At 46.2% G+C, this 23,496-nt stretch overlaps 2 protein-coding genes across 3 annotated transcripts in view; both read left to right on the top strand.

Moving 5' to 3' along the window:
* The window catches only part of col6a2 (collagen, type VI, alpha 2), a 17,049-nt gene extending 36 nt beyond the window's left edge, over window positions 1–17,013 (top strand). The window contains exons 1-32 of one of the 2 annotated variants that reach the window (XM_056596368.1): window positions 1–172; window positions 2,173–2,261; window positions 2,721–2,821; window positions 3,376–3,516; window positions 3,880–4,251; window positions 4,766–4,786; window positions 4,889–4,954; window positions 5,060–5,158; window positions 5,268–5,294; window positions 5,406–5,432; window positions 5,584–5,628; window positions 6,220–6,273; window positions 6,388–6,450; window positions 6,585–6,647; window positions 6,841–6,894; window positions 7,029–7,064; window positions 7,178–7,240; window positions 7,420–7,482; window positions 7,614–7,676; window positions 7,811–7,873; window positions 8,720–8,770; window positions 9,179–9,277; window positions 9,491–9,553; window positions 9,741–9,776; window positions 10,034–10,079; window positions 10,314–10,466; window positions 11,201–11,295; window positions 11,685–11,866; window positions 12,404–12,582; window positions 13,212–13,250; window positions 15,362–15,696; window positions 15,943–17,013. The exon at window positions 1–172 is cut by the window's left edge and continues 36 nt beyond it. In XM_056596368.1, coding sequence (XP_056452343.1) covers window positions 2,180–2,261; window positions 2,721–2,821; window positions 3,376–3,516; window positions 3,880–4,251; window positions 4,766–4,786; window positions 4,889–4,954; window positions 5,060–5,158; window positions 5,268–5,294; window positions 5,406–5,432; window positions 5,584–5,628; window positions 6,220–6,273; window positions 6,388–6,450; window positions 6,585–6,647; window positions 6,841–6,894; window positions 7,029–7,064; window positions 7,178–7,240; window positions 7,420–7,482; window positions 7,614–7,676; window positions 7,811–7,873; window positions 8,720–8,770; window positions 9,179–9,277; window positions 9,491–9,553; window positions 9,741–9,776; window positions 10,034–10,079; window positions 10,314–10,466; window positions 11,201–11,295; window positions 11,685–11,866; window positions 12,404–12,582; window positions 13,212–13,250; window positions 15,362–15,696; window positions 15,943–16,209 — 3,048 coding nt within the window. In that variant the 5' untranslated portion in view covers window positions 1–172; window positions 2,173–2,179 and the 3' untranslated portion in view covers window positions 16,210–17,013. Of the gene's footprint in view, window positions 173–2,172; window positions 2,262–2,720; window positions 2,822–3,375; window positions 3,517–3,879; window positions 4,252–4,765; window positions 4,787–4,888; window positions 4,955–5,059; window positions 5,159–5,267; window positions 5,295–5,405; window positions 5,433–5,583; window positions 5,629–6,219; window positions 6,274–6,387; window positions 6,451–6,584; window positions 6,648–6,840; window positions 6,895–7,028; window positions 7,065–7,177; window positions 7,241–7,419; window positions 7,483–7,613; window positions 7,677–7,810; window positions 7,874–8,719; window positions 8,771–9,178; window positions 9,278–9,490; window positions 9,554–9,740; window positions 9,777–10,033; window positions 10,080–10,313; window positions 10,467–11,200; window positions 11,296–11,684; window positions 11,867–12,403; window positions 12,583–13,211; window positions 13,251–13,593; window positions 15,182–15,361; window positions 15,697–15,942 lie in introns of those variants that run through there. The other variant, XM_056596369.1, reaches the window with a different exon arrangement.
* Window positions 17,014–18,505: 1,492 nt separating this feature from the next.
* On the top strand, window positions 18,506–22,876 carry zgc:162816 (uncharacterized protein LOC571260 homolog). The gene is made up of 10 exons (XM_056596864.1): window positions 18,506–18,671; window positions 18,816–18,965; window positions 19,191–19,320; window positions 19,552–19,702; window positions 20,030–20,210; window positions 20,833–20,951; window positions 21,239–21,365; window positions 21,814–21,876; window positions 22,227–22,332; window positions 22,622–22,876. Exons 2-10 carry the CDS (start codon window positions 18,820–18,822, stop codon window positions 22,709–22,711), a joined length of 1,113 nt encoding a protein of 370 aa, XP_056452839.1. The 5' UTR covers window positions 18,506–18,671; window positions 18,816–18,819; the 3' UTR covers window positions 22,712–22,876.
* Window positions 22,877–23,496: the final 620 nt, after the last annotated feature.

Below are 23,496 nucleotides of genomic sequence, written 5' to 3'. Positions count from 1 at the left end.
GAGAGTGGCTCTTCTGCGGAAAGCACGAGCGCATCCAGGACTTTATTCCCAGTTTCTCGTCTTCTCCCCCCTTCTGTTATTAACCTGTCTCTTCCCAGTGAGATGAGGAAGTGATACCATTGGGATTCAGCAAGTTATTTGGAGAGTTCGGAAGTTGTTCGAGAGAGTTCGGGTGAGTAGTACTTTTACGCGTAACAGTGCGGCTCGTTATATGACATGGTCGCTTTTTCCCAAGCGCGAGCGTACTGTTCCCGAAATGAACGAAGAATACACGGTTAATATAAATAATATTGGATTCGAAAGTCACGTATTAAACTGGTCCTTGTTCTAGAAATAAGCATATGCATGATATATAGGCCAAGTGAAATCTGGGTTGTTTACGGCTATTTATGGGTTAAGAGATAGATTAGTGAGGACGTTTACCCGTTAAACTTTGGACAAATTAAAGCGGGTTGCAGAGGTGGAAGACGCATCTCTGCAGCCCTGACCTTGTTTTACTCCTTGATGTCCGCTAGAGGGAGCCGCCCTGGGACGGCACAGCAGTAGGCCATGTAGGCCAATACTTTAATAAGCAGTTAGCCATCATAATCGCTGCTTTGAAAGCTGGCTACTTTAGATATGTTTCACACAGATAAACACAATATGGATTTGATTTTGAAATCCAGAATCTTGGATAGGTAATTAGAAACACTTTTTTATAGGCCTAGACATTGTAACATGTTAAGCAGCTAATATACAACTTGAAATTACCAGTCTGATTTGATTCTGATTTAAAACTGTCTGATTATATATTACAATTACACATGTGCCTTGAAGTTAAGGAGACAAAAGTTACAGATCAGACTTTCTCTTGTATTAAATAGCAGTTTGGCTATAGCTTGTGTCCTGATATTATCCCTGAACTGTTGGTCACATATAAACTAGGGGTGTCATTTTACCAACCAATTAGATTGTCCAATGAAATCTATTACCTTAATATTGATCTTGTTATATATTTTGTGGAAGCACTACTAATGCTATGGCTGTATATGGCGAGTAAATAAAACCACCAACATGAGATGTTAAGTCCTTTTTTTGAATTATGGGTTCATAGTGCAGTGTACTGACGGCACGCCTAAAGGAAATTATACTGCTGCAGTGGAAGTGATGTGATTTACGTGTATCAGGAGTTACCATGGTAGCAGACAAGCTTCTGATGTCACTAGTGACGCTAAGCACTGTAGCAAGTCGTCAACTGCCGTTATCAATTTGTTATCAATTTGTTATCTTAATTAAAGGGCCCTATTATTCCACCAGGTGTCAGTTTTGTAAGCCATTACAAAATGTGTATTTTTCCTGTGCCTTAGTGACATCATAAGTGGGAGTGTGCGCCTAGATGTATGATGGCGTACATCCAGGTGGAAACTCCCACTTTGAAATGGCTAATCACATTCACACCTGGTGTTACTAATGGGCCCTTTAATACATTGAGTTACTGGAGAAAAGTTATAGGATTTTTACTGCCCATATTTTATTTTTCATGAAATTTTAAAGTCGATACCAACTGTTCTTCAATTAGGCCCTACCTGGGTTGGCTTTAGTACGTTCGTTACTACTTGACCATATGGTCCGCTTTTGGTTTTCATTAGACACATTTAAAGTTAGCTAACATTTAGACAGCATGGCATTAGCATTCCTCCTGAGCAGCCATGTTTGATATCCATCAATACAGTCCGTGGCAAATATAATTCAATAAGAGGAGTTGATCTAAGATGGCCGCTCAAAGAACCATTATTTACATTTTCCATGACATTTGAAAAATGAGAAGATGAAATGTTTCTGTTGTCTGCCGTTTTTCACAAAGCTGCTTACATTTGATCACTTATCTAACAGAACTACTTTCTTCACCTTGGTTTTAAACTCTTTTTTTTACACTTTTTTACGGGCATTTACGGTTGAATGTTCAAATAATCTAGGGAGACGTTTTTTTGATTTGGAAAGAATCAAAATGAAAGATGCTTGTGTTTGCCTGGGTGCATGTGTGTGTGCGTGTTACTGTGTGTGTGTGTGTGTGTGTGTGTGTGTGTGTGTGTGTGTGTGTGTGTGTGTGTGTGTGTGTGTGTGTGTGTGTGTGTGTGTGTGTGTGTGTGTGTGTGCGTGTGTGTGTGTGTGTGTGTGTGTGATGTTTTTCAGACGGGAGATGGCGACGATCATGGGTTTCCAGTGGGTGGCGCTTTGCTGCTTCCTGATCGGCGCTGTGACTAATGCCCAAGAGTGCAGCAGTGAGTGACCTCACTGCTGCTCGTCAACCAATCAAATTGATATCTGCTAATATATCTTCTGCTAATATAAGAAAGCATCTTGTTAAAGTGACTGTGACTTGACGTGAAGTGTCATGTCATCACAAGTTCCTAGGAATGTGTTGTGTGTGCACAAGATGTTACAATAAAACTTACACATCTGGATAGTATAACCACACGCTGCACATTTGGCCCGTTTTTATGTTATCTTTCTAAAGGGAACAAGAGTAAGCAAGATAAATAGTTCAGCTCCTTATTACTCATTGTATGAATAACGATATTTAGGCTCCTGCTGGTCATCTTGGCTCTCATGTTTATTTTGACCTATGGGCAGATGGTTGTGAATGTATTTTTAAATAATTTTTTGAATGTATTTATCATTGTGTTTTTTAGATATTTTTTACTGTATGTTTGATTGTATTTTTGAATGTCATTTTCCAGCGAAACATGAATGTCCCATAGACGTGTACTTCACCATCGACACCTCGGAGACCATCGCCCTCCAGGAGTCCCCCCCTGGAGCCCTTGTGGAAAGCATCAAGGTTCCTGGTCCTCACTTGACACTTTCACACTTTAACACCGTGATACGTTCAAGAGACTGGGAGCTTGAAAGATTCCATGAATGTGTGTTCGATACGTTCCATAGAATGTGGGTTTAAACGTTCCATAGAATGTGTGTTTGAAACGTTCCATAGAATGTGTGTTTGAAACGTTCCATAGAATGTGTGTTTGAAACGTTCCATAGAATGTGTGTTTGATATGATCCATAGAGTGTGTGTTATAGACGTTCCATAGAATGTGTGTTATATACACTCCATAGAATGTGTGTTTAACTGTAACGCAGACCAGAAATACAGTACTATTCTGTATTATATTCAATATCATCAAACTGAAACCAACCATCCAAAGCCTTCAGATTTTCTGACGGTTGAATCTGTGTGTGTGTGTGTGTGGGGGGGGGTTGGTTGTGTGTGTGTGTGTGTGTGTGTGTGTGTGTGTGTGTGTGTGTGTGTGTGTGTGTGTGTGTGTGTGTGTGTGTGTGTGTGTGTGTGTGTGTGTGTGTGTGTGTGTGTGTGTGTGTTTGTGTGTGTTACAGGAATTCACACAGAGGTTAGCAAATCGTTTGGAGGATGTTGAGTACAAGGGGTTGGTCAAGATGCGGTGGAACGTAGGTGGGCTTCACTTCTCCCAGACACAGGTGACCAGCTCCATTGGACCAAAGGATGCCTTCATGAAGGTAAAGCACACACACACGCACGCACGCACGAATGCACACACACACACTCACACACACACTCACACACACATAGACACACACACACACGGACACACACAGACACAATCAGGCATGCACACATGCACAAACACACACACACACATACACACGCACACACATACAAACACATGCAAACAAATGCATGCACACACACACACAAACGTACATTTTTTTTCCTCAGGAAATAGCCACACGGATAAAAACGATAAATCAGCTGATGGCATATCCTATCATGGTCCGTCCCGTCTCCAATTGGCCCATGTGACCCGGGCTGGGCTGCATGTGTGACTGTGTGTGACGCGGTTCTGCTCCGTTTCTCCGCAGTGGGTGAAGAATATCGTCTACCTGGGCAAGGGCACCTACATCGACTGCGCCCTCCGCAAAATGACGGAGGAGATGGGCGCGCGGGTGAGCAGGCCCTCCGACCCGCGCGCCCTGCGCTTCGCCGTGGTCATCACCGACGGCCACGTGACCGGCAGCCCCTGCGGGGGTATCAAGGTGACGGCCGAGCGGGCGCGCGACGAAGGCATCCGCATGTTCGTGGTGGCGGCGTCCAAGAACGTGGACGAGACGGGCCTGAAGGAGATCGCCAACTCGCCGGCCTCCGTGTACCGCCGCGAATTCATGGCGGTGGACCTGAGCCAGGGCCGACCAGTCATCCACGACGACACCATCAACCGCATCGTCGACACCATGGTAACCGCCGCCGCCCGCCTGACCCGCGCCGGGCGCAGAGACGTAGCAGAGCAGAGTGTAGAACTCGAGGCGGGAGACGTAGGACATAGAATATAGAATGAAGGACGTAGAATGTAGAATGTAGAACATAGAACACAGAACATAAAGACATAGAATCACTCCTGTTATACACACTCCCTAAAAATGTGTTTTAGGCTTCAATGTGTAGATTAATGGTCGTTCAGTGCATGGGAATCCATACGACAAGGCAATATATTTATAGAATGTAGAATAACGAACTAATAAACTACAAAGAATACACAAAGCAGTCATCATAAAAAAAAATCGATCATTTATATAAAGTATTTTTCTTTTTTAATAATGTTTTCTTTTGTAATTTTGTACTCATTTTTTGTTTTGTAATCAGTTATTTATTTATTAATCATTTTTCTAATGTGCAATACATCCCTAGTGCCCTAGTGCTGTGGATATTCCGTGTTAACGCACCACTTGTTTGTCGTTTGTCTGTCTGCAGGTTCACCTGGCGTACGTGGATGTGAGTGAGGGCGCGCACACAGCAGACTTCAGTCCAAATAATCAAGTGAAGCCGCGAGGAATCGCTAATGTTGTTGTTTCTTCCTCCCTCGTGTTCGACTAGTGTTACAAGGTGTCCTGTCTAGAGACCCCGGGCCCTTCTGGTCCGAAGGGACACAGGGGTCAGAAAGTGAGTGTAACACACACACACGTACACACACATACACACACACAAACACACATGCAAATATAATACACTATCACTAATCTCCTGTGTTTGACCTGTCACCTGTAGGGAGCCAAGGGGGACAACGGAGACCCAGGTCTTAAAGGGAGCTTTGGTCGTCCCGGAGACCCTGGTATCGAAGGTCCCATTGGTCAGCCTGGTATCAAAGTGAGTATGGAACCCCGCCAATCATCCCATCTCTGCCTTCTGATTGGCTGACTTGGCCGGCTGTTCTAACCTCTCCCTCTCTTTCTCTCTCTGTCCCTCCTCTCTGCAGGGAGAAATCGGCCTCTTAGGAGACAAGGTGAGTGGGAGTAGAGCTCAATACTTATTGACTGAGGTACATTCCGTCTGTGTTTTGAACCCTGTTTTGTGATCAACAATCAATAACCCAGCTGTATTTTCTCCCTCACAGGGAGAGATTGGAACCGAAGGAAAGAAGGTGGGTTCCGGACATTACTGCATTTCCTTCTCCTCATTGGAATTCTCCAACTGTCCGTTATCAGTCTGATCAATCCCTCTCTGCACTGATTGATTGGGTCCGACCTCACTGACCTCGTTCACCCCTGACCTTGTTTGACCTTATTTTCTAGGGTGTCGCCGGTCTCCCAGGACGCAACGGGACAGACGGACAGAAGGTGAGGACGGATGAGCCCCCAAAACTACAGGATCAGTCTCTTTAAGACCAGGAAGATTAAGGCCTGTGTCTTTAAGACCTATTAAGGCCTGTGTCTTTGAGACCTTTTAAGGCCTGTGTCTTTAAGACCTATTAAGGCCTGTGTCTTTGAGACCTTTTAAGGCCTGTGTCTTTAAAACTGAGGGATTCTGGGAATTTGCAAACCAAACCACTTTACGTCAAAAAAAGATAATCAAATATATAAAGTGTTTATTATTACAATAATCATAGTAATGATTTATTAAAAATGACAAAAACTTCCAGCTGGATGGGGTTTCTATTCTATTCTCATAAGTGTGATTTTATTAGAAAACATTAGCATAACGCTTAGACACGTTTGAAGTAGTTATCTCACGTGACGCAGCCATCCGTTCTACTGTGATACCAACCGTTCAAATGGATTGGTTGGTATGTAAGATTGTGTTCAGGTGTGTATTCTCTAGTCACCCTCCAGGTCCTCTATTGTGTTCTATTCTTCTACCGTACAGTATTAACCGGGCTCCAGAAGGGCTTTCCCTCTAACATGTCGGTCCTTGTTTCCCCCGCCTTGCAGGGTAAGATCGGACGCATCGGGGCCCCGGGCTGCAAAGGAGATCCAGGCGACGTGGTAAGACCTGACGACCCCCCCGGCCAACTGACACTGGCTATACATCCAGTCGGGGTGCCATAGAATCCATTGACTGATGTGTGTGTGTGGGGGGTGCGCGTGTGTGTTCCGTAGGGTCCCGATGGTCACCCCGGAGACGTGGGTACGGCTGGTCTCGGCGGAACCGATGGAGAGAAGGTACCACCACCAGGGTTCAAAGGTCAAACTAGTTTAAAACAACGCTGTTGAGAATATCAGAACTTAACTGTGTGGGTGTGTGTGTGTGCGTGTGTTTGTGTGTGTGTGTGTGTGCATGCGTGTGCCGTTGCCAGGGAGATGGTGGTCGCCCTGGGAGATTCGGCCCACCTGGGCCTGCTGGAGACGGGGGACCAAAGGTAAGCTCACGAGCCCCGCCCTCGCAGCCATGTTCCTGACCAATCGGAAAGGATGGTGCCTGTAAAGGAAGTTCCATCCAAAAATGGACGACAACTGTTTGTCCATTAAAGAGCCATCTCTCTCAGGAATAAATGAGTGAATAGGAGACTAGGGTCAAGGTTCAAGGGTTAAACTTTGGTGTTACTTTTACAGGGAGATAGAGGAAGTCCTGGCTCGCCTGGTATCCCTGGACAGAAAGGGACCTCAGTAAGTCGTCAATCTTCCCCCCGGACACACACACACGCACACATATACACCCATAGACCCGCACTTGCACCAGTGACCTGTCCGCTCACTCACCTGCCTGTGTGTGTGTGTGTGTGTGTGTCATTGCCTTCCAGGGAACAATAGGATCTCCAGGGGCCAAGGGAGAATTGGTAAGGTCACACGATGCACCGACCGATGTGTCTCAGCCTATCCCCACACAGCATTCTTGTGTTGTCCCTCTGCGTGTTTCTTATGTTCAGTGTGTGTGTCGTTGTGTTTCTAGGGCAGGAGGGGAGACTTTGGACCCAAGGGTGGCATGGGAACGGACGGAGGGAGCGGAGACAAGGTGACGTCCCAAACACTTTGCGAACCGCACCCGCGTCCCATCACATCTCTGGATGCTTTTGAGTCTCTTGTGCACATCCCCATTGCAGCGCGGTGCTTCTCCACTAGGGGGCGGCGGAGCTTGGCATTGGGACCTGCTGACCAGACCAAAGTAACCCGTGAGTTGTTCCTGTGTTTCAGGGTGAGATGGGGCCCGAGGGCTTGAGGGGACTTCCTGGTGAGGTGGGGTCCAAGGGCTCAAAGGTGAGGGGCACACTTCTGCCGCCATGAAGTCAAACACACATGGAAACACACACTCTCACGCACACACTCGCACACACACACACACACACACACACGAGTCTGCGTCGCTCAGCGTTTCGGTTTCTTTTCAGGGTGACAACGGCCTCCCAGGACCCAGAGGACCGGCAGGAGCATCAGGAGAGCCCGGGAGAAACGTAGGTCAAAGGTCACCTTGGGACAGCCCTTGTGTGCCCATCATCTCTTACGTCGGAAATAAGTGACCCACGGTTGTTTAGCCGTTGTGCGTTCCCGCGGTAACGGTGGGGTTGTTTGTCCCGACTCCTTCCAGGGTACGCGTGGAGACCCCGGTGATGCCGGCTCCAGAGGCGAGCCTGGACTACAGGGGCCCAAGGTACGGGTGTGGGTGTGCGTGTGGGTCTTTACCTGTGTGTATGTGTATGTCTATGTGTATGTGTGTGTGTGTGTGTGTGTGTGTTCACGTATTTAAAACTATGCTAGGTCATGGGGAGAAACCAGCCAGAGTAAGCTAGCTTTAGCAGTAGGTCTGCCTGGTCTTGTGGAAGACAATGTGTCTGGCAGAGAGGTAAGACAGGTATGTAGACTGGTAGGTAGGTAGACAGGTAGCTTGGGTAGACAGGTAGATAGGTAGACGGATTGGTAGGTAGACAGGTAGGTAGGTGGACAGGTACGAAGCTAGGTAGACAGGTAGACGGATTGGTAGGTAGACAGGTAGGTAGGTGGACGGATTGGTAGGTAGACAGGTAGGTAGGTGGACAGGTAGGAAGCTAGGTAGACAGGTAGACGGATTGGTAGGTAGACAGGTAGGTAGGTAGACAGGTAGACGGATTGGTAGGTAGACAGGTAGGTAGGTTGACAGGTAGGTAGGTAGGTAGACATGTACGTAGCTAGGTAGACAGGTAGACGGACTGGTAGGTAGACAGGTAGGTAGGTTGACAGGTAGGTAGGTAGGTAGACAGGTAGATAGGCAGACAGATAGGTAGGTAGATAGGTAGGTAGGGTAGACAGGTAGATAGGCAGACAGATAGGTAGGTAGGTAGACGGGTTGGTAAGCCATCATCACGATTTTTGCAGGCATGCGAGAGCCACGGATACCAGATTGTTGTCACATTTTTGCCAGAGCTTTGGATTTATATTTTGGATCGGTCGGATACAAAGACAAAAATGATTCATAAATGCATTGCCTGCCCAAGTTTTAAAATGTCTCTTTCTACTTCAGGGTGATGGAGGAAGACCAGGCTTCAGCTACCCGGGACCAAGGGGACCATCGGTAAACCCCACACACACACACACACCCACACACACACGCCCACACACTCACACACACACTCACACACACAAACAAGCACACACACACACACACCAACACACACACATACCCCCCCCACACACACACACACACACACACACACACCCCCCCCCCACACACACACACACACACACACACACACACACACACACACACACACACACACACACACACACACACACACACACACACACACACACACACACACACACACACACACACACACACACACACACACACACACACACACGCACGCACGCACGCACGCACATACGCACGTCATCCCACTTTCCTGCCTTGCAAGGACTTTCTTGTGCTGAGACAGAACTCTGTTTTGACTTGTGGGGACTCTTGCTCCATCGTCCGTAGGGAGACAGAGGAGTAAAGGGCAACCACGGACCCAGAGGCAGCAGAGGGGACTGCGGCCACAAGGGAGAGTCCGGGGGGAAGGGTACCCCAGGAGAGCTGGTGAGTTACCTGGACATCTCCCTGGTTAAGAAAATAAAAGTCCTCCTTAATGTATAGATTTAATTTTTTATCTATGATTCGACCATCTTGATTCATGCAAAACATAAAAGTACAAAAGAAAGAACGAAATGAGCGCCACCTTCTGTGGGCCAGTGCCCCAGCGGGGGGGAGGGAGACCACGTGCTGGGGGTCTGACCGCTGTGATGTGAACAGGGAGAGCCCGGACCCGGAGGGGAGCCCGGCCGCAGGGGCACAAGAGGAGAGCTCGGACGGGACGTGAGTCTGTCACACCCGCCGTCAGACACGCGCACACAAAGAACACTAACCCTGTGGACACTGCACGAATGAATGAACGAATGAATACATTTACACTACACACACTCCAGCCATGTATTTATTTACAGTAGGCTTCTCAACAGTGTCACAGGATATGACATCACATTCTGTCTTCCTCTTCAAACAGGGGGACCCCGGCCCCGAGGGAGATCCTGGTCTGACGGTGAGGAACCTCAGCATCCTTTTCACCAACCGTTAGTCTGTGGGCCTTCGTTATCCAGCGGCCATCTTGGATCTATATGCTAGCCAGGTGGGATGAACTGCAGGCCGAGCTCGGCCTTCAGTTCATCCCACCTGGCTAGCATTTAGATCCAAGATGGCCGCTGGGTGAATAGGGCCTGTTGAGCCATAGTCAGCCGTGTAGGAAACCACTTCAACCATGTTGAATTTGACGCCATGTTGTCTCCCGTCTGGTTGTAGGAGTGTGATGTCATGAACTACATCAGAGAGACGTGCGGCTGCTGTGGTGGGTTCATCAATGCATTGACTAATAGTTACAGTAATGCAAATGCCTTTATTGATACTGTTAAACCAATACTGTTGCTATCAATACAATAAATAATAACTGTGTGTTTGTGTGTGTGTGTGTGTGTGTGTGTGTGTGTGTGTGTGTGTGTGTGTGTGTGTGTGTGTGTGTGTGTGTGTGTGTGTGTGTGTGTGTGTGTGTGTGAGTGTGTGTCTGTGTGTGTGTGTGTAACAGACTGTGAGAAGCGTTGTGGCGCCCTGGATATTGTGTTTGTGATTGACAGTTCCGAGTCGGTGGGTCTGACAAACTTCACGCTGGAGAAGAACTTTGTGATCAACACCATCAACAGACTGGGCTCCATGTCAAAAGACCCCAACTCAGCCACCGGTGGGCACCCCCCTCAACCCTTAATGCTTTCATCTTCATCTTCATCATCATTCTCAACTTCCTCTTGGACTTCATTTTCATCATCATCCTTATCTTCATTTCCCCCTTCAATGGTACCATACCATCACCCTAGTCATCTAACCCTTCCATCCTCTTCATCAGCCTCCCCCTCATCCCTTACCCTATCATACCATCACACTTTCATCTTCAGCTTCAGTTACATCTTCTGCTGCCTCTTCAATGATCCATACCGTCCTCGTCTTCATCATACCCTACAACCCTCATCCTCACCCTCACCCCTTAGGATATGACACCATACCAAATGTTAATCTCCATCTTCATCATTCCATATGATCTTCTTCATCGTAGTCATCTTCAGCTCTATCTTCACAGCCCTCTCACTCGCGTCATAAAACCTCTCTCACCATGTTTTGCTATGACTTTATAATCAGCTCCCCCTCTAAGAGTTGTGTAGGAATGTGTTGTATTTGTAACACAGTTTGCAGCCAGTGTCAGTGTTTGACTAGGGCTGACCTTAAGAGGCGAATCAAGGTCATATTTATGACGATTCCTAGTTGTGATGTCGTTATGGCAGCAACTACGTGATCTTGTCTACACAGCAGAACTCCTCTCGTCAGACCTTTAGAGAAGGTTGATAGGTTGATTGATTGATTGATTGATCTAATGGAATAACTAGAGTGTGTAACCAGTGGGTGTGTGTTTGTGTGTCCCAGGCACCAGGGTGGGTGTGGTCCAGTACAGTCACAGCGGAACCTTCCAGGCCATCCGTCTCAACGACCCAAAGATCGACTCCCTGTCCGCTTTCAAGGTTTTACACACACACACACAAACACAGAGACAGGCACACACACACAAACACACACACAGGCACAAAGGCACACTTGCACTCACCCATAAACACACACCAACACACCTACTTACACACGCACACAGACATGCAGGCATCAACCTACATACACACACGCACACACTCAGTGTTTTGATTACTTTTTCAACGTTAAACATTGCATAATTGAATATGTATTATATATTTGTGTCTTTCCCGTTTCAGAGAAAATTTTAATTTTAATAAAGATTCAACTTTATATGCATCATATATAATTGATCATTTAGACGTAGTACTTTAAATATACTTCCTGTACTCTAACGTACATAACATCTACTTGATGACATCGTCCGTCCCCCCGTCCCCCCCAGGATGCGATGAAGAGTCTGGAGTGGATCGCGGGGGGCACCTGGACGCCCTCAGCGCTGAAGTACGCCTACGACCACCTGATCCGGGACAGCCGGCGTGCCGAGGCCAACGTCACCGTGGTGGTGATCACCGACGGGCGCTTCGACCCGCGCGACGACGACTCCCTGCTCACCTACCTCTGCAGGTAGCGGCTTGTCCTTGTGTGTGTGTGTGTGTGTGTGTGTGTGTGAGAGGGTAAGTGTGTGTGTGTGAGAGGGTGTGTGTGTTTGCGTGTGTGTGTGTGTCTGTCTGGCTGTCTGTGTGTGTGTGACACGTGTGTGTGTGTGTGTGTGTTTGTGTGAGGTTCATAATATTAATCCTAATAATAATAAAACCGTCTGCTTGATGACTAGAAAGTATATTTGAATGCTTGTGAGATCATTTTTGTTTACTTTGGGTCATTTAGCAGTCAGCCAATCCCCAATGGATAAGGGGTTAGTATTTGACCAAGGATGTCAAAGGATATGTTGTAGACATTGGGGATCAAACCCAGAACCTTTTAGCATACACCGTATGTGTTTGTGAGTGTGTGTGTGTGCGTGTGTGTTTGTGTGACTGTGACTGTGTGTGCGTGTGAGTGCGCACGGGTGTACAAACGTGTGTACGGTGCCGTTGCGTGCCCGATGAGCGGACTCATGCCGTCCTCCCCTGTGTGTGTGTGTGTGTGTGTGTCGTGACCCAGCGACCCCACGGTGGACGTGAGCGCCATCGGCATCGGGGACATGTTCGACAAGGTGGAGGAGAGCGAGAGCCTGAAGAGCATCGCGTGCAACAAGGACGGCCGCGTGCTGGGCATGAGGCGCTTCGCTGACCTGGTGGCCGAGGAGTTCATCGACAAGATCGAGACCGTGCTGTGCCCAGGTACACACACACACACACACACACACACACACACACACACACACACACACACACACACACACACACACACACACACACACACACACACACACACACACACACACACACACACACACACACACACACACATATGTATCCTGTACACCTATACAAACATGCATATATTCATACCCACAAACACATAGACACACACACGCGCATGCACACATAAAAATGATGAGACTTTGATGTGTACCTCTGCCAAGGTACACAACCACAAAAACACACACACACACACGTATACACGTAAATACACACAAACACACACACACACACACACACACACACACACACACACACACATAAAGGTCAATAGCATGCTCTGCTGACACACAAACACTTAATAATAATAATAATACATTTTATTTATAATGCACTTTATATTCAAGAATCTCAAAGTGCTTCAGAGAAAAAAATACTAAAAAACGGGGGAACCTCAAAGAAAGTTATAGTTATATAACTATAGTTATAGTTAAAGTTACTTATATCACACACACACTGTGTGCACACAGACCTGCTCGTATTCAAGTTGTGTGTGTCACAGAAACTTTGCGTGCTCCTCTCATCCTATATGTCTGTCTTGATTCTAGATCCCGTCATCGTCTGCCCAGATCTTCCATGCAAATCAGGTAAGCGTCCGGAACAGCTTAATGAACTTCAACAGGGGGAACCTTTAACCTAAATCATACGCAAACGGCAGTGCTGGTTTTACTCTCCAAGCAATACAATCAACCGGTTTTCTTTGCTTGAATCATCAATCAGACAACATGACATGTTTGACATGGTTTGGTTCAACAACTTTGCTGGTTGATTCGGAGAGAGTATACCCTCTTTTCCAGTCCCCTTATCCGATTGGTCTCCCATTCAGTGGGACACATTGGCCCCGCCCCTGTCGGCCGTTCCCCCTCTCTGTTATGTTGCGCACTGCCTCGTGGGTCTCCGCCCACTTTTGTTCCCGCCCACTTGTTTCAGGAGGGGGCACGGCCGAGGGGCAAGCCCCTCCCCCTTGGAAGCCTCTGTCTGAAGAAGGAAACCCCGCCTCCGTCCCCACCTCTCTGGAGGGCGTGGCCAACCTGCTCAGCGGCCTGAGCGAGCATCAGTACGGGGTTGGCGTGGCAACCATGGCCTACACCGCCCAGAGGGCCAAGATGAGCACGGGGATGGACCGGCAGCAGTGGACCGAGCTGTTCATCGACTCCTTCAAATACGTCTACGGCGACATCCTGGGAGACCCGACGCGCGCCTTGGGACTCTGCTAGTTATTGACATGCTAACCCCGCGCTACCTCGCATTTGGCTTCCTCATAGAGAGACATAGAGAATAAGCTAGCTAGCTGCCGCCGCTGCTCCTAGCGTAGAGGTCGTATTTAAACGTTAGCACTTTTTTGGCTGTTACTGAGCTTATGGCGGTGTCCGAGTGAGGCTCTTATTGTGTGTAAGTGTCTCGTTGATGGGTGGACATAAGTTGACCCTGGAGTATATATCAAACAGGTTTCTGTGAAGACAAAGAGTCCTTTTTCTGTTCAGTGGTTTAAAATAAGTGTTATAATATGATACATATCATTCTCTCCGCGCCAAGTGGAGGGAAGTGTTTGGGGTTGTGCTGGAACAGTTTACCTCATCATGAGATCATGAGGAGGTTAGCGTCCATGGAGCCATTCATGAAGGTTTGGGTGTAGTGACACTCATTCCAACTGTGAACCGCATCGTGTGTTGTGTGCTGCCGTTTTGCACGTTCCCATGGTTACGCCCATCGCTATACTTGATTTTTTTTTAGGTGACTCACTTTACGCGGTGTGTGAAACAAGCGGCAAAAGTGGCGGCCAATATTCATTTCTTCTGTTTTTTTTGTTTAACGGAAAATGCTGACGCATAAACATCATTATCCTTGGGAGTTCCTGGGAATTGGCGAGGAAGTCAATTATGCGTGTATGTGTGCGTGTGTGCGTGGGTGTATGGGCCAAGACTAGCTGACGGTTAATGCTTTGTGAGTTTTATAACCCTGAAATATGAGTTATTTTGCATGTATGCACAGAGCCTGATTTTGTAGTGGGGATTACCTCCATCTCTTGTTTATAACCATGACAACAGCGTAATCCTGTATGGCGTTGTGTCGTGAAAGCTATGTGACTGCAGCTTGCTAATGTTTCTAATACATTGATTTTTGGAAATGTGAATGAAAGTCAAATGTCTCACTCTTTACGAGAATAAAGTAGATCTCAGTGCATTGAAACAGCTGTTATTCTGATGAACCCCCAAATGATCTGAGTGTGTGAGACTGATGGGTTTAGAATCAAAGCACTGAGCTGGCCTCTATCCTTGTTTAACCCCCATACCAAAAAAAGACTAAACCCTTCAAGCCGCATACAGACACGCAATAAAAACAAATGTTCCCATCTGGGGTTGAACATGTGCCTGCCAGCTGTGCGTTTGATCCCTCACACCATGACATTTCACACTGTTAACATTAAACACAACTGCTCAATGCCCGCCCTGTCTGGCCGTCCATATGTCTGTCTATCTGATGGTCTATCTGTCGTTCTGAATGAGCATATGTACGTCCGTCTGCCCTTCTTCCTGTCTGACCGTAAGTCTGTCCGTCTGTCTGAACTTCTGCGTGTCTATCGGTCTGTCCGACCGTATACCCGCCTATCTGTCGGTCTGACTGTCCATCTGTCTGTCTGACCCACCCGTCCCATCCCTTGACTCGTCTCTCCGTGTGTCCCCCCCCCCCCCTCCAGAGCCGGTGGTGGCGAGCTGCGTGCAGCGGCCGGTGGACCTGGTCTTCCTGCTGGACGGCTCGGAGCGCATGGGCCTGGAGAACCACCGCCACGCCAAGGAGTTCGTGGAGAACGTGGCGCGCCGCCTCACGCTGGCCAACGGCCAATCGGACGAGAGGAACGCCCGCGTGGCGCTGCTGCAGTACGGCAGCCAGGCGGAGCAGAAGGTGGAGTTCGGGCTCACGCACAACCTCACCGTCATCTCCGACTCGCTGGCCGCCATGACCTACATGGACTCCTCGTCCTCGCTGGGCAGCGCCATCATCCACGCCGTTAACAACCTGGTGATGTCACAGGTACGCACGCACACACACACACACACACACACACACACACACACACACACACACAGAGAGGAAGACACACACACAAACGAAGGACCAACATAGGCAGACCAACGTTGTCAGTCACACACGTGCAGGAATACAAACAGCTACACATGCATGTACAGTATAACGGCCACAGACACTGCTCCTTGTCTGACATACACGTCACCACGGCAACGCCCCCCCCCCCCCCCCCCCCCGCTGTCCCCCCAACAGGGCAGCCGCCTGGCGCGCCGCAACGCCGAGCTGTCCTTCGTCTTCATCACGGACGGCGTCACGTCCAGCGAGAACCTGGAGGAGGGCGTGTCGGCCATGCGCCGCGCCGAGGGCGTGCCCACCGTGATCGCCATGGGCTCCGACGCCGACACCGAGGTGCTGAGGAAGGTGGCGCTGGGCGACGCCGCCGCCATCTTCCGCGGCGAGGACTACACCTTGCTGAACAAGCCGTCCTTCTTCGAGCGCTTCGTCCGCTGGATCTGCTAGGGAGGGAGGAAGAGGAAGAGGAGGAGGAGGGGGAGGGGGGGGGCGCGGGGGAGGGGCCCATCACCACGCACGCCAATCATAGAATTAGAATCACTAGAATGTTAGAAGAAAGCATAAGATGGACCCACTCTCCGGTGTCAGTGCAGGGAGAGGGGGGCGGCGCCGTTGAGCTAGAGCTGTGCCGTTGTTGTAGATGTGGTTGTTGTTGTTGTTTTGGGGTATCCAAACGTTGCAGGAATCAGGGAATCTCCATGGCGACCTTTTCTGTTTGTATTTTTTGATCCAATGGAAGTTGAGTGGGACCCCGCTTCCGGTCCGAATGTTCCATCTGGTTTCCCGGGCAACAGACATACGCCTTGAAAGTGTTGATTGACAGGAAGGTTCTGTTCATTCTAAATCTATGGATTGACGCCTCAGACCAAAGAGTCGTTTTTGAAATGAGTTGAGGTGTTTTTAAATTGTTTGGTGCTTTAACTGTTTTTGGTTTGTGTCCAATTGTTTTGATAGTGGTAGAGAAGTCGTCTCTCCCACACTCCATGAAGGCAATATTTACATTAAAGGTGCTACAGTAGAGAGCAGAACAACGCCATTTTACTGTTTCTTGAAACGTGCTTTTTGTATCTGTGACCCAGGGACGAGATCATAAGTAGTTCACACACCCACACCCATACGTACACACAGACATACACATACGTACACACGCACACAAACGCACACACACATACGTGTACAGACACACACACACACACACACACACACACACACACACACACACACACACACACACACACACACACACACACAAACAGACTTCTGTATGTCTACACACACCCACACACACACATATAAAAACACACATACACATACACATTCAAAAAAGGAATGTAACACTTGCAGACCTACAGAAAAATAAGAGGGAAAGTTTCACATGAGTTTAATAAAGCTGAATGTGATTAACCCAAATATGTATTTTTGTGAGTCTGTCTGTTTTCCCTTTAGGATAGGTTAACAATAAACAAATCATACATTTGCGATTAAAATGTAATTCTTACATGTTTGATCAAAGAAGACCAAATGTAGATCAGGATTTACAGCAAGTGGTTTTAAATGGTTCCACACCAAACTTGCTTTGATTCAAACCCTGTATTTAGAACACATAATAGGCCCTGATTGGCACAGTATGGGAAAAGAGGTCACAATGATTAGAGACTGAATGAATTAATGAAAATAGACCCAAACGAGAGAGTTGGTGTCTCCCCAGGACCCAAATTTACCAAAAAATTCTCATAAATTGCCATTTCATGTACATTTATAAACTACTGATAAAGAACACAACAAATAATGAATTTAAAATGTATATGAATGTTTTTTTTTTCAATAAAAAAAAGTAGACATATAAGTATAAAAGAGTGTATACTTGCATATCTCACCACCTCTTTACAAACAATGTTATGAATGACATTGTAAGGCTGGAGTGGAGTCAAGTATAAAAAGCTCACAGAACAGAAACAAAATCACAGCAACAATCACTCTTATAACAACAATATATGAGTAATAAAAAAAATAGAAATACCAAACATATATCCCTTTTATATGAATAAACATAACTGGCGTGCGAGTGGATGATGGCTGGTTTAAGAAGCCTCATCTGGCCCGAGTCAGACTGACAGCAGCATGGATCACCTGCTTCTGATTTTAATGACTTCAAAGTCTGCAAGCCTCACACCTTAGATCCAGCTGCAACCGCTTCTCCAGCTGAATGTTCTCCCTCTATGTTCTGTTTTCACAGAGTCACTCGTGTGAGTCACCGTGTTTTCTTGGTAGGCAGATAGGACAGGAAACATTCTACTCTAAAATTAAGAGGGTAATTACATTTTCATCTTCGTCATTTTCATCACCGCTAGGGCCTACCATATTACGAAACATATACGTAGACTGAAGACGAGGGACATGGCTGATCAACATGCTCGTTTTGCGACTTTTGAACATAAAACGTTCAAGGCGTTCTTATTCTAAGCGAATGTTTGCACTTATTCTTGATTCTTCTCACTCTTTAATCTTCATCTTGGTGAAAGAACCCCACAGACCTTAATGCTGACCCCTGGTGTAGGTTTACGGTCATTACGTAAATTATTTAAAAGTATTTTTTTTCAAACCAGGACACAAATGTATTATTAACGAATAAAATAATACGTATTAGTAAAGGGGTGCAATCGTTCTCATATAACACGGCGATTACTTTATGGTTTTTCGGTGCTGTCCATTTATAGGTTCTGCTTTTTGAACGCAAAAGAGTTGCCGTAGAATACATACAAACGTCATGTGCCTGCCGACTCGAGCTCAATGGGCCAATAGTCCATTCTCATTAATGCAAGCGAGAGAGAATTGAAAGAACTTGGTTGTCCGCACATATATTCCACATATTTTTCTTCCTGCAAGTACGGAGCTCGCTCCTGCTTAAGGTCGGTATATTTGCGCCTTCCCTAAAAATATTACTATTTAAAACTAAACTTCATTTCTGAAATGTGTTTTTGAGTTGAGCTCGCTCAGGCGCACTGATTTAATTGCAACTATGATGATTGATGATGATTTCTTTCCGCTGACAGCATAATGGAAGGCGACCCAATTTCAAAGCTATGCACGCCCGCCATGGTGGTGGATGTAGACATCGTGAAGAGAAATGCTCAGAGGATGGTCGATCGCTATCAGGATCTGGGAGTGAAGCTGAGACCGCATATGAAGACCCATAAAACCCTGTATGATGCACACACACAGTGTTGTGCATTGCACACACAGTCTTATGCATTGCAATTTGCAATGATTGTGCAAAGTATATCTTTCCCTGCAAGATGTGTGTGTGTGTGTGTGTGTGTGTGTGTGTGTGTGTGTGTGTGTGTGTGTGTGTGTGTGTGTGTGTGTGTGTGTGTGTGTGTGTGTGTGTGTGTGTGTGTGTGTGTGTGTGTGTGTGTGTGTGTGTGAAGGGAGTGCGGGGACATTATGACCGGGGGTTCTCGGCGGTGTGTGGTGGTCTCCACCCTGGCAGAAGCCTCCTTCTACGCCGACCATGGGTTCGATGATATCCTCTATGCTTACCCCCTTCCATTTGATAAGGTACCTGCTCCCTGTCTCCCTTTACCTGTCGTACACTTCATACCTCTTCTTATCATCGTACAATGGAAGATAACTTTATCCTCCATAAAGCTGGACAAAACTATTCTAATCCAAACAAATTGTTTGGGTGTGTGTGTGTGTGTGTGTGTGTGTGTGTGTGTGTGTGTGTGTGTGTGTGTGTGTGTGTGTGTGTGTGTGTGTGTGTGTGTGTGTGTGTGTGTGTGTGTGCAGCTGGAGCGCTGTGCAGCCCTGTCGGAGAGGCTCAGTCTGTTCCAGGTCCTGCTGGACCACCCCCAGGCCCTGGAGCTGCTCAGCAAGAGGCCCCTGAGGGCCGGACGCCCCTGGCACGTCTGGCTCAAACTGGACTGTGGCAACGGGAGAGGTGAGCTGATCAACGTGTCAGCTGATCAATGTTTCAGCTGATCAATGTTAAGCTGTTTGGATGCATCTATCCGAAGATGGCTGCATTACAGATTCTGAAAATGAATTGAGTGAATTCCTGATCAGTTCAGTCTCTGGAAGCTCAAGATTTCATCATTTGAAAAATCCTGTACGTTTTACGATTTGTTTATAACCTTCAGTCGGAAGAAAACACAGAAAAATGTATAAATTAGTTTAGAGTTTTATATGAGAAGAATATATTATAATGTATTACATATAAAGGGTGGGTGGTTCAATATCAGAACATTTCTCAAATTTTATTTTATAGCCGGTGTCTTGCACTCCGAACCAGAAGCTCTCCAATTGGCTCAGGCCATCGCCAAGACGGAGGGGGTGGAGCTTACCGGTGTGTACGCACACTGTGGGAACTCTTATCACTGCAAAGGGGTGGAGAAAATACAAGCGGTCGCCCAGGAAACAACCACTTTAACACTACAGTTCATGGAAAAGTAAGCCAAAGACCAAACACACAAATACAAATAGCCATACAAAGTCACCTTTACACAAGATGATGATCAAAATCTGTGTGATGTCAACAGCACACGTCACGGGAAGTCCAATCACTAGGCTGAAGTCTATTTACCTTCCAGCCTAGCTACATGTAGTATATCCAATTGTCACAATGCTACATAGAATGGATCAACACCTTAAAAACATACTTGAATATATGTAGCCTACTATAGATCTAAAGGAGCTTTATAGTTATCTTGGATCCAGCTGCCAACTATGTTTATAGCAAAACATCTGGGGGGAGACGGCAATGGTTTGCTGTTTAGTTACCGAGATATTCTACTGAAGAGAAACTCATTTGTGTGGAGTGGCTGTTATATTCATAAGGGGATTTTCATTTTTGTATTCCTACAGTAGCCAGTCTACATTGGTTTCATTTGAAACCTTTTGAATATACATTTTTTCACAATTTACTGCTGCTGGCAATGGTTTGGGTTTGTGTTTTGTGTGCTTACAGATCCCCCCCTCTAGTCCCATGGTTGGGGAAAACAAATATGAATCTGTTGATTTGTCAGACTACCTCTTTAGTACTTGCACTACATGCACACTTTCCCGTTTCAGACTGAGAGCCGTTGGCATCAACTGCAAGTCCAGCATTGGCTCCACCCCCTCCTGTAGCCATCCAATCAAAGACATGGGCCAGCTCAGTGAGGTTCACCCAGGAAACTACGTCTTCTACGGTACGTGTCATGCCTCGATGCTTGTAGCTTCACACTGACCCGCTAGTGCGCTAACCACGAAGGCCATATGCATTGTAGCGACCAGGGTTGGATTCCCACCTGCAGTTCCAAGCTGTCATTCGCACTCTTCTTCAACCCACCTTCCTGTCTGTTCACTCTACTGTCCTTTCCATAAAGGCACATAATACCCTAAATAATAATAATATCTATAAAAAATACCTTTTTGTATATATGCCTTACATATAAGACAAATCAAACTCAAACTAATTCAAATCACGGGCCTTCAGATGTGCAGCAGTCGCTGATCGGCTCGTGCAGTATGGAGGATGTTGCTGTGCGAGTTTTGACCAGAGTCATCGGACACTGTCCTCACAGGAACCAGCTGCTGGTGGACTGCGGGTGGGCGGCTCTCAGGTAACATCAGAGGGCTCATTAGTCTATACCTGTTTAAGACTGGAGCTAAGGGTTGAGCGGTCCAGGGGGGGTAAACCGGGACGTTGACATCGCCGCCCAACATCCGGATGGATACACACACATGTGATGTCACTATTGGGTACACCTCGAAATAGCGTTTCAAAAGAGTTTGACATAATTGCGATGCGTAGACGTGAAAATAGTAAAGGTTTTAGAACATTTTGCTATTTGAAGTGAATTGATTTGTAACTGTTAAAGGCAGAGGTGAACATTAATGCACACCCTGGAACCTTAACCATAAGCCATAACGTTATTCCTGCTATCGTACTATTCTCGTAATCAGTGTTTCTAAAAATCGAAATGCTGGAAGTTCTGTCATTACTTATTTTATTAGCGCTGTTTTTTTGTTGCCTTACCATTTCTTCTGCTTCCTACGGTCCACCTCCAGTCAGGACGGAGCAGGAAGGCTGCCCTCTGGATACGCTGTGATTGAAGGACATCCAGACCTCAAGTATTCTAATTGGAACTAAAGTTATATAATCTAAAATAGAAGAATCTCATCCCTCCACTGACTCAAAACCTCTGTCTAAAATACATTCAAGATTTTGTGTATTGTGCATTAATTTATTATTTTGTCCATTCATTCATGCATGCATTCATTATTGCACAATGCACGTGCAAAAATTTTCTTAAACCTTAATTTTAATATTCAATCATTTGCTAACTTTTCTCAGTCTCTCGTTAACTCGAAGTCAGATTCCCATAACACAGTGTTCTAATAACAATTCCACCATGTAACGAACCAGTGACCGTTAGTCTGACATTGTGACTGAGACATCTGATTGGTCCTCCCCTATGCAGGTTGCTGTCCATGACCCAGGAGCATGGCAGAGTAGAGCCAATCACAGGGGAGCTGGACTACAGCAAATACCCCCTGGGCTCCCTGCTCAAACTGGTTCCATACCACGTCAGTACACACACACGGTCAATATTTAACAAGTTTCTGTCGGTGTTGCAGGTCTGATGGTCCCTTTACCCCTGTCTCTCTCTGTCTCTCTGTCTCTCTGTCTGTCTCTCTGTCTGTCTGTCTCTCTGTCTGTCTGTCTGTCTGTCTGTCTGTCTGTCTGTCTGTCTGTCTGTCTGTCTGTCTGTCTGTCTGTCTGTCTGTCTGTCTGTCTGTCTGTCTGTCTGTCTGTCTGTCTGTCTATCTGTGTCTCTGTCTCTGTCTCTGTGTGTGTCAATATTGATCCCTACAGTCTTGTGCCACAGCCATGATGCATAGCGTGTACCACGTCCACTCTGGTGGGCGTCTGGTAGGGAAGTGGTTCCCCACCCGTGGATGGTGATTGGCTGTCTTACCTCAGACTCAACGGATTATAACAACCTGTTATAGTGGTTACCAGCAGTATTCTAGGAGTCAAGTGTTGCAATCACATTTATAACAATTGTTTTAATACTAATCGTTATTTTACTATTTGGGTACTGAAAATAAAATAATATTTTAAAATGTGTATGTATTTTTCATTTGTTTGTGTCATAATATATTGGGCAAGGGAAAGACACACATTCACACGCATTATTGATATTTATTAATACGCAAATCATGCAACCATCTTCAAATAAAACAATTAGACAAAAAACTGGAGCTAACAGAACTATATACAAAGGGGTGCTATGTAACAGACACAAAGACATTTAACGAAAAATATTTAAGGTTTTAAATATTTATACTGTTTTTAATGTTTTGCTATACTTCAGTCTTATTAATGTTTCAATATAGTGTTTGAATTGTATTTTGAAATGTATGTGTGGTTTCATTTTAGTCCATTTGCATTTGTGAATGTAGTATTTTCCCTGTAAAATAAGAGGTTCAAAGTAAACAGCTTTTTGCAATAATAATTTATATCATAAAACATTAATTGTCTAAATGAATAGTTTATGAATATCTAACCAAAACGATTATATACATAAGCATTCATAAATAAAAGAAAGTACTTGGATAAATCAAATTTTCGATTTGAAATTAAACCTATTTTGGTCGGTAACACAATATTTCTTAAACTGACTTCCACTTAATATTTTCAAATCTAAAATAAATCCAAATGACTTGGCCAGAGGTGTGGTCCCCTTG

This window comes from Gadus chalcogrammus, chromosome 8, assembly GCF_026213295.1.
Source record: "Gadus chalcogrammus isolate NIFS_2021 chromosome 8, NIFS_Gcha_1.0, whole genome shotgun sequence".
Classification (NCBI taxonomy): domain Eukaryota; kingdom Metazoa; phylum Chordata; class Actinopteri; order Gadiformes; family Gadidae; genus Gadus; species Gadus chalcogrammus.
Note: the sequence above shows the minus strand (reverse complement) of the source record. Positions and strands in the feature narration are given on the sequence as shown.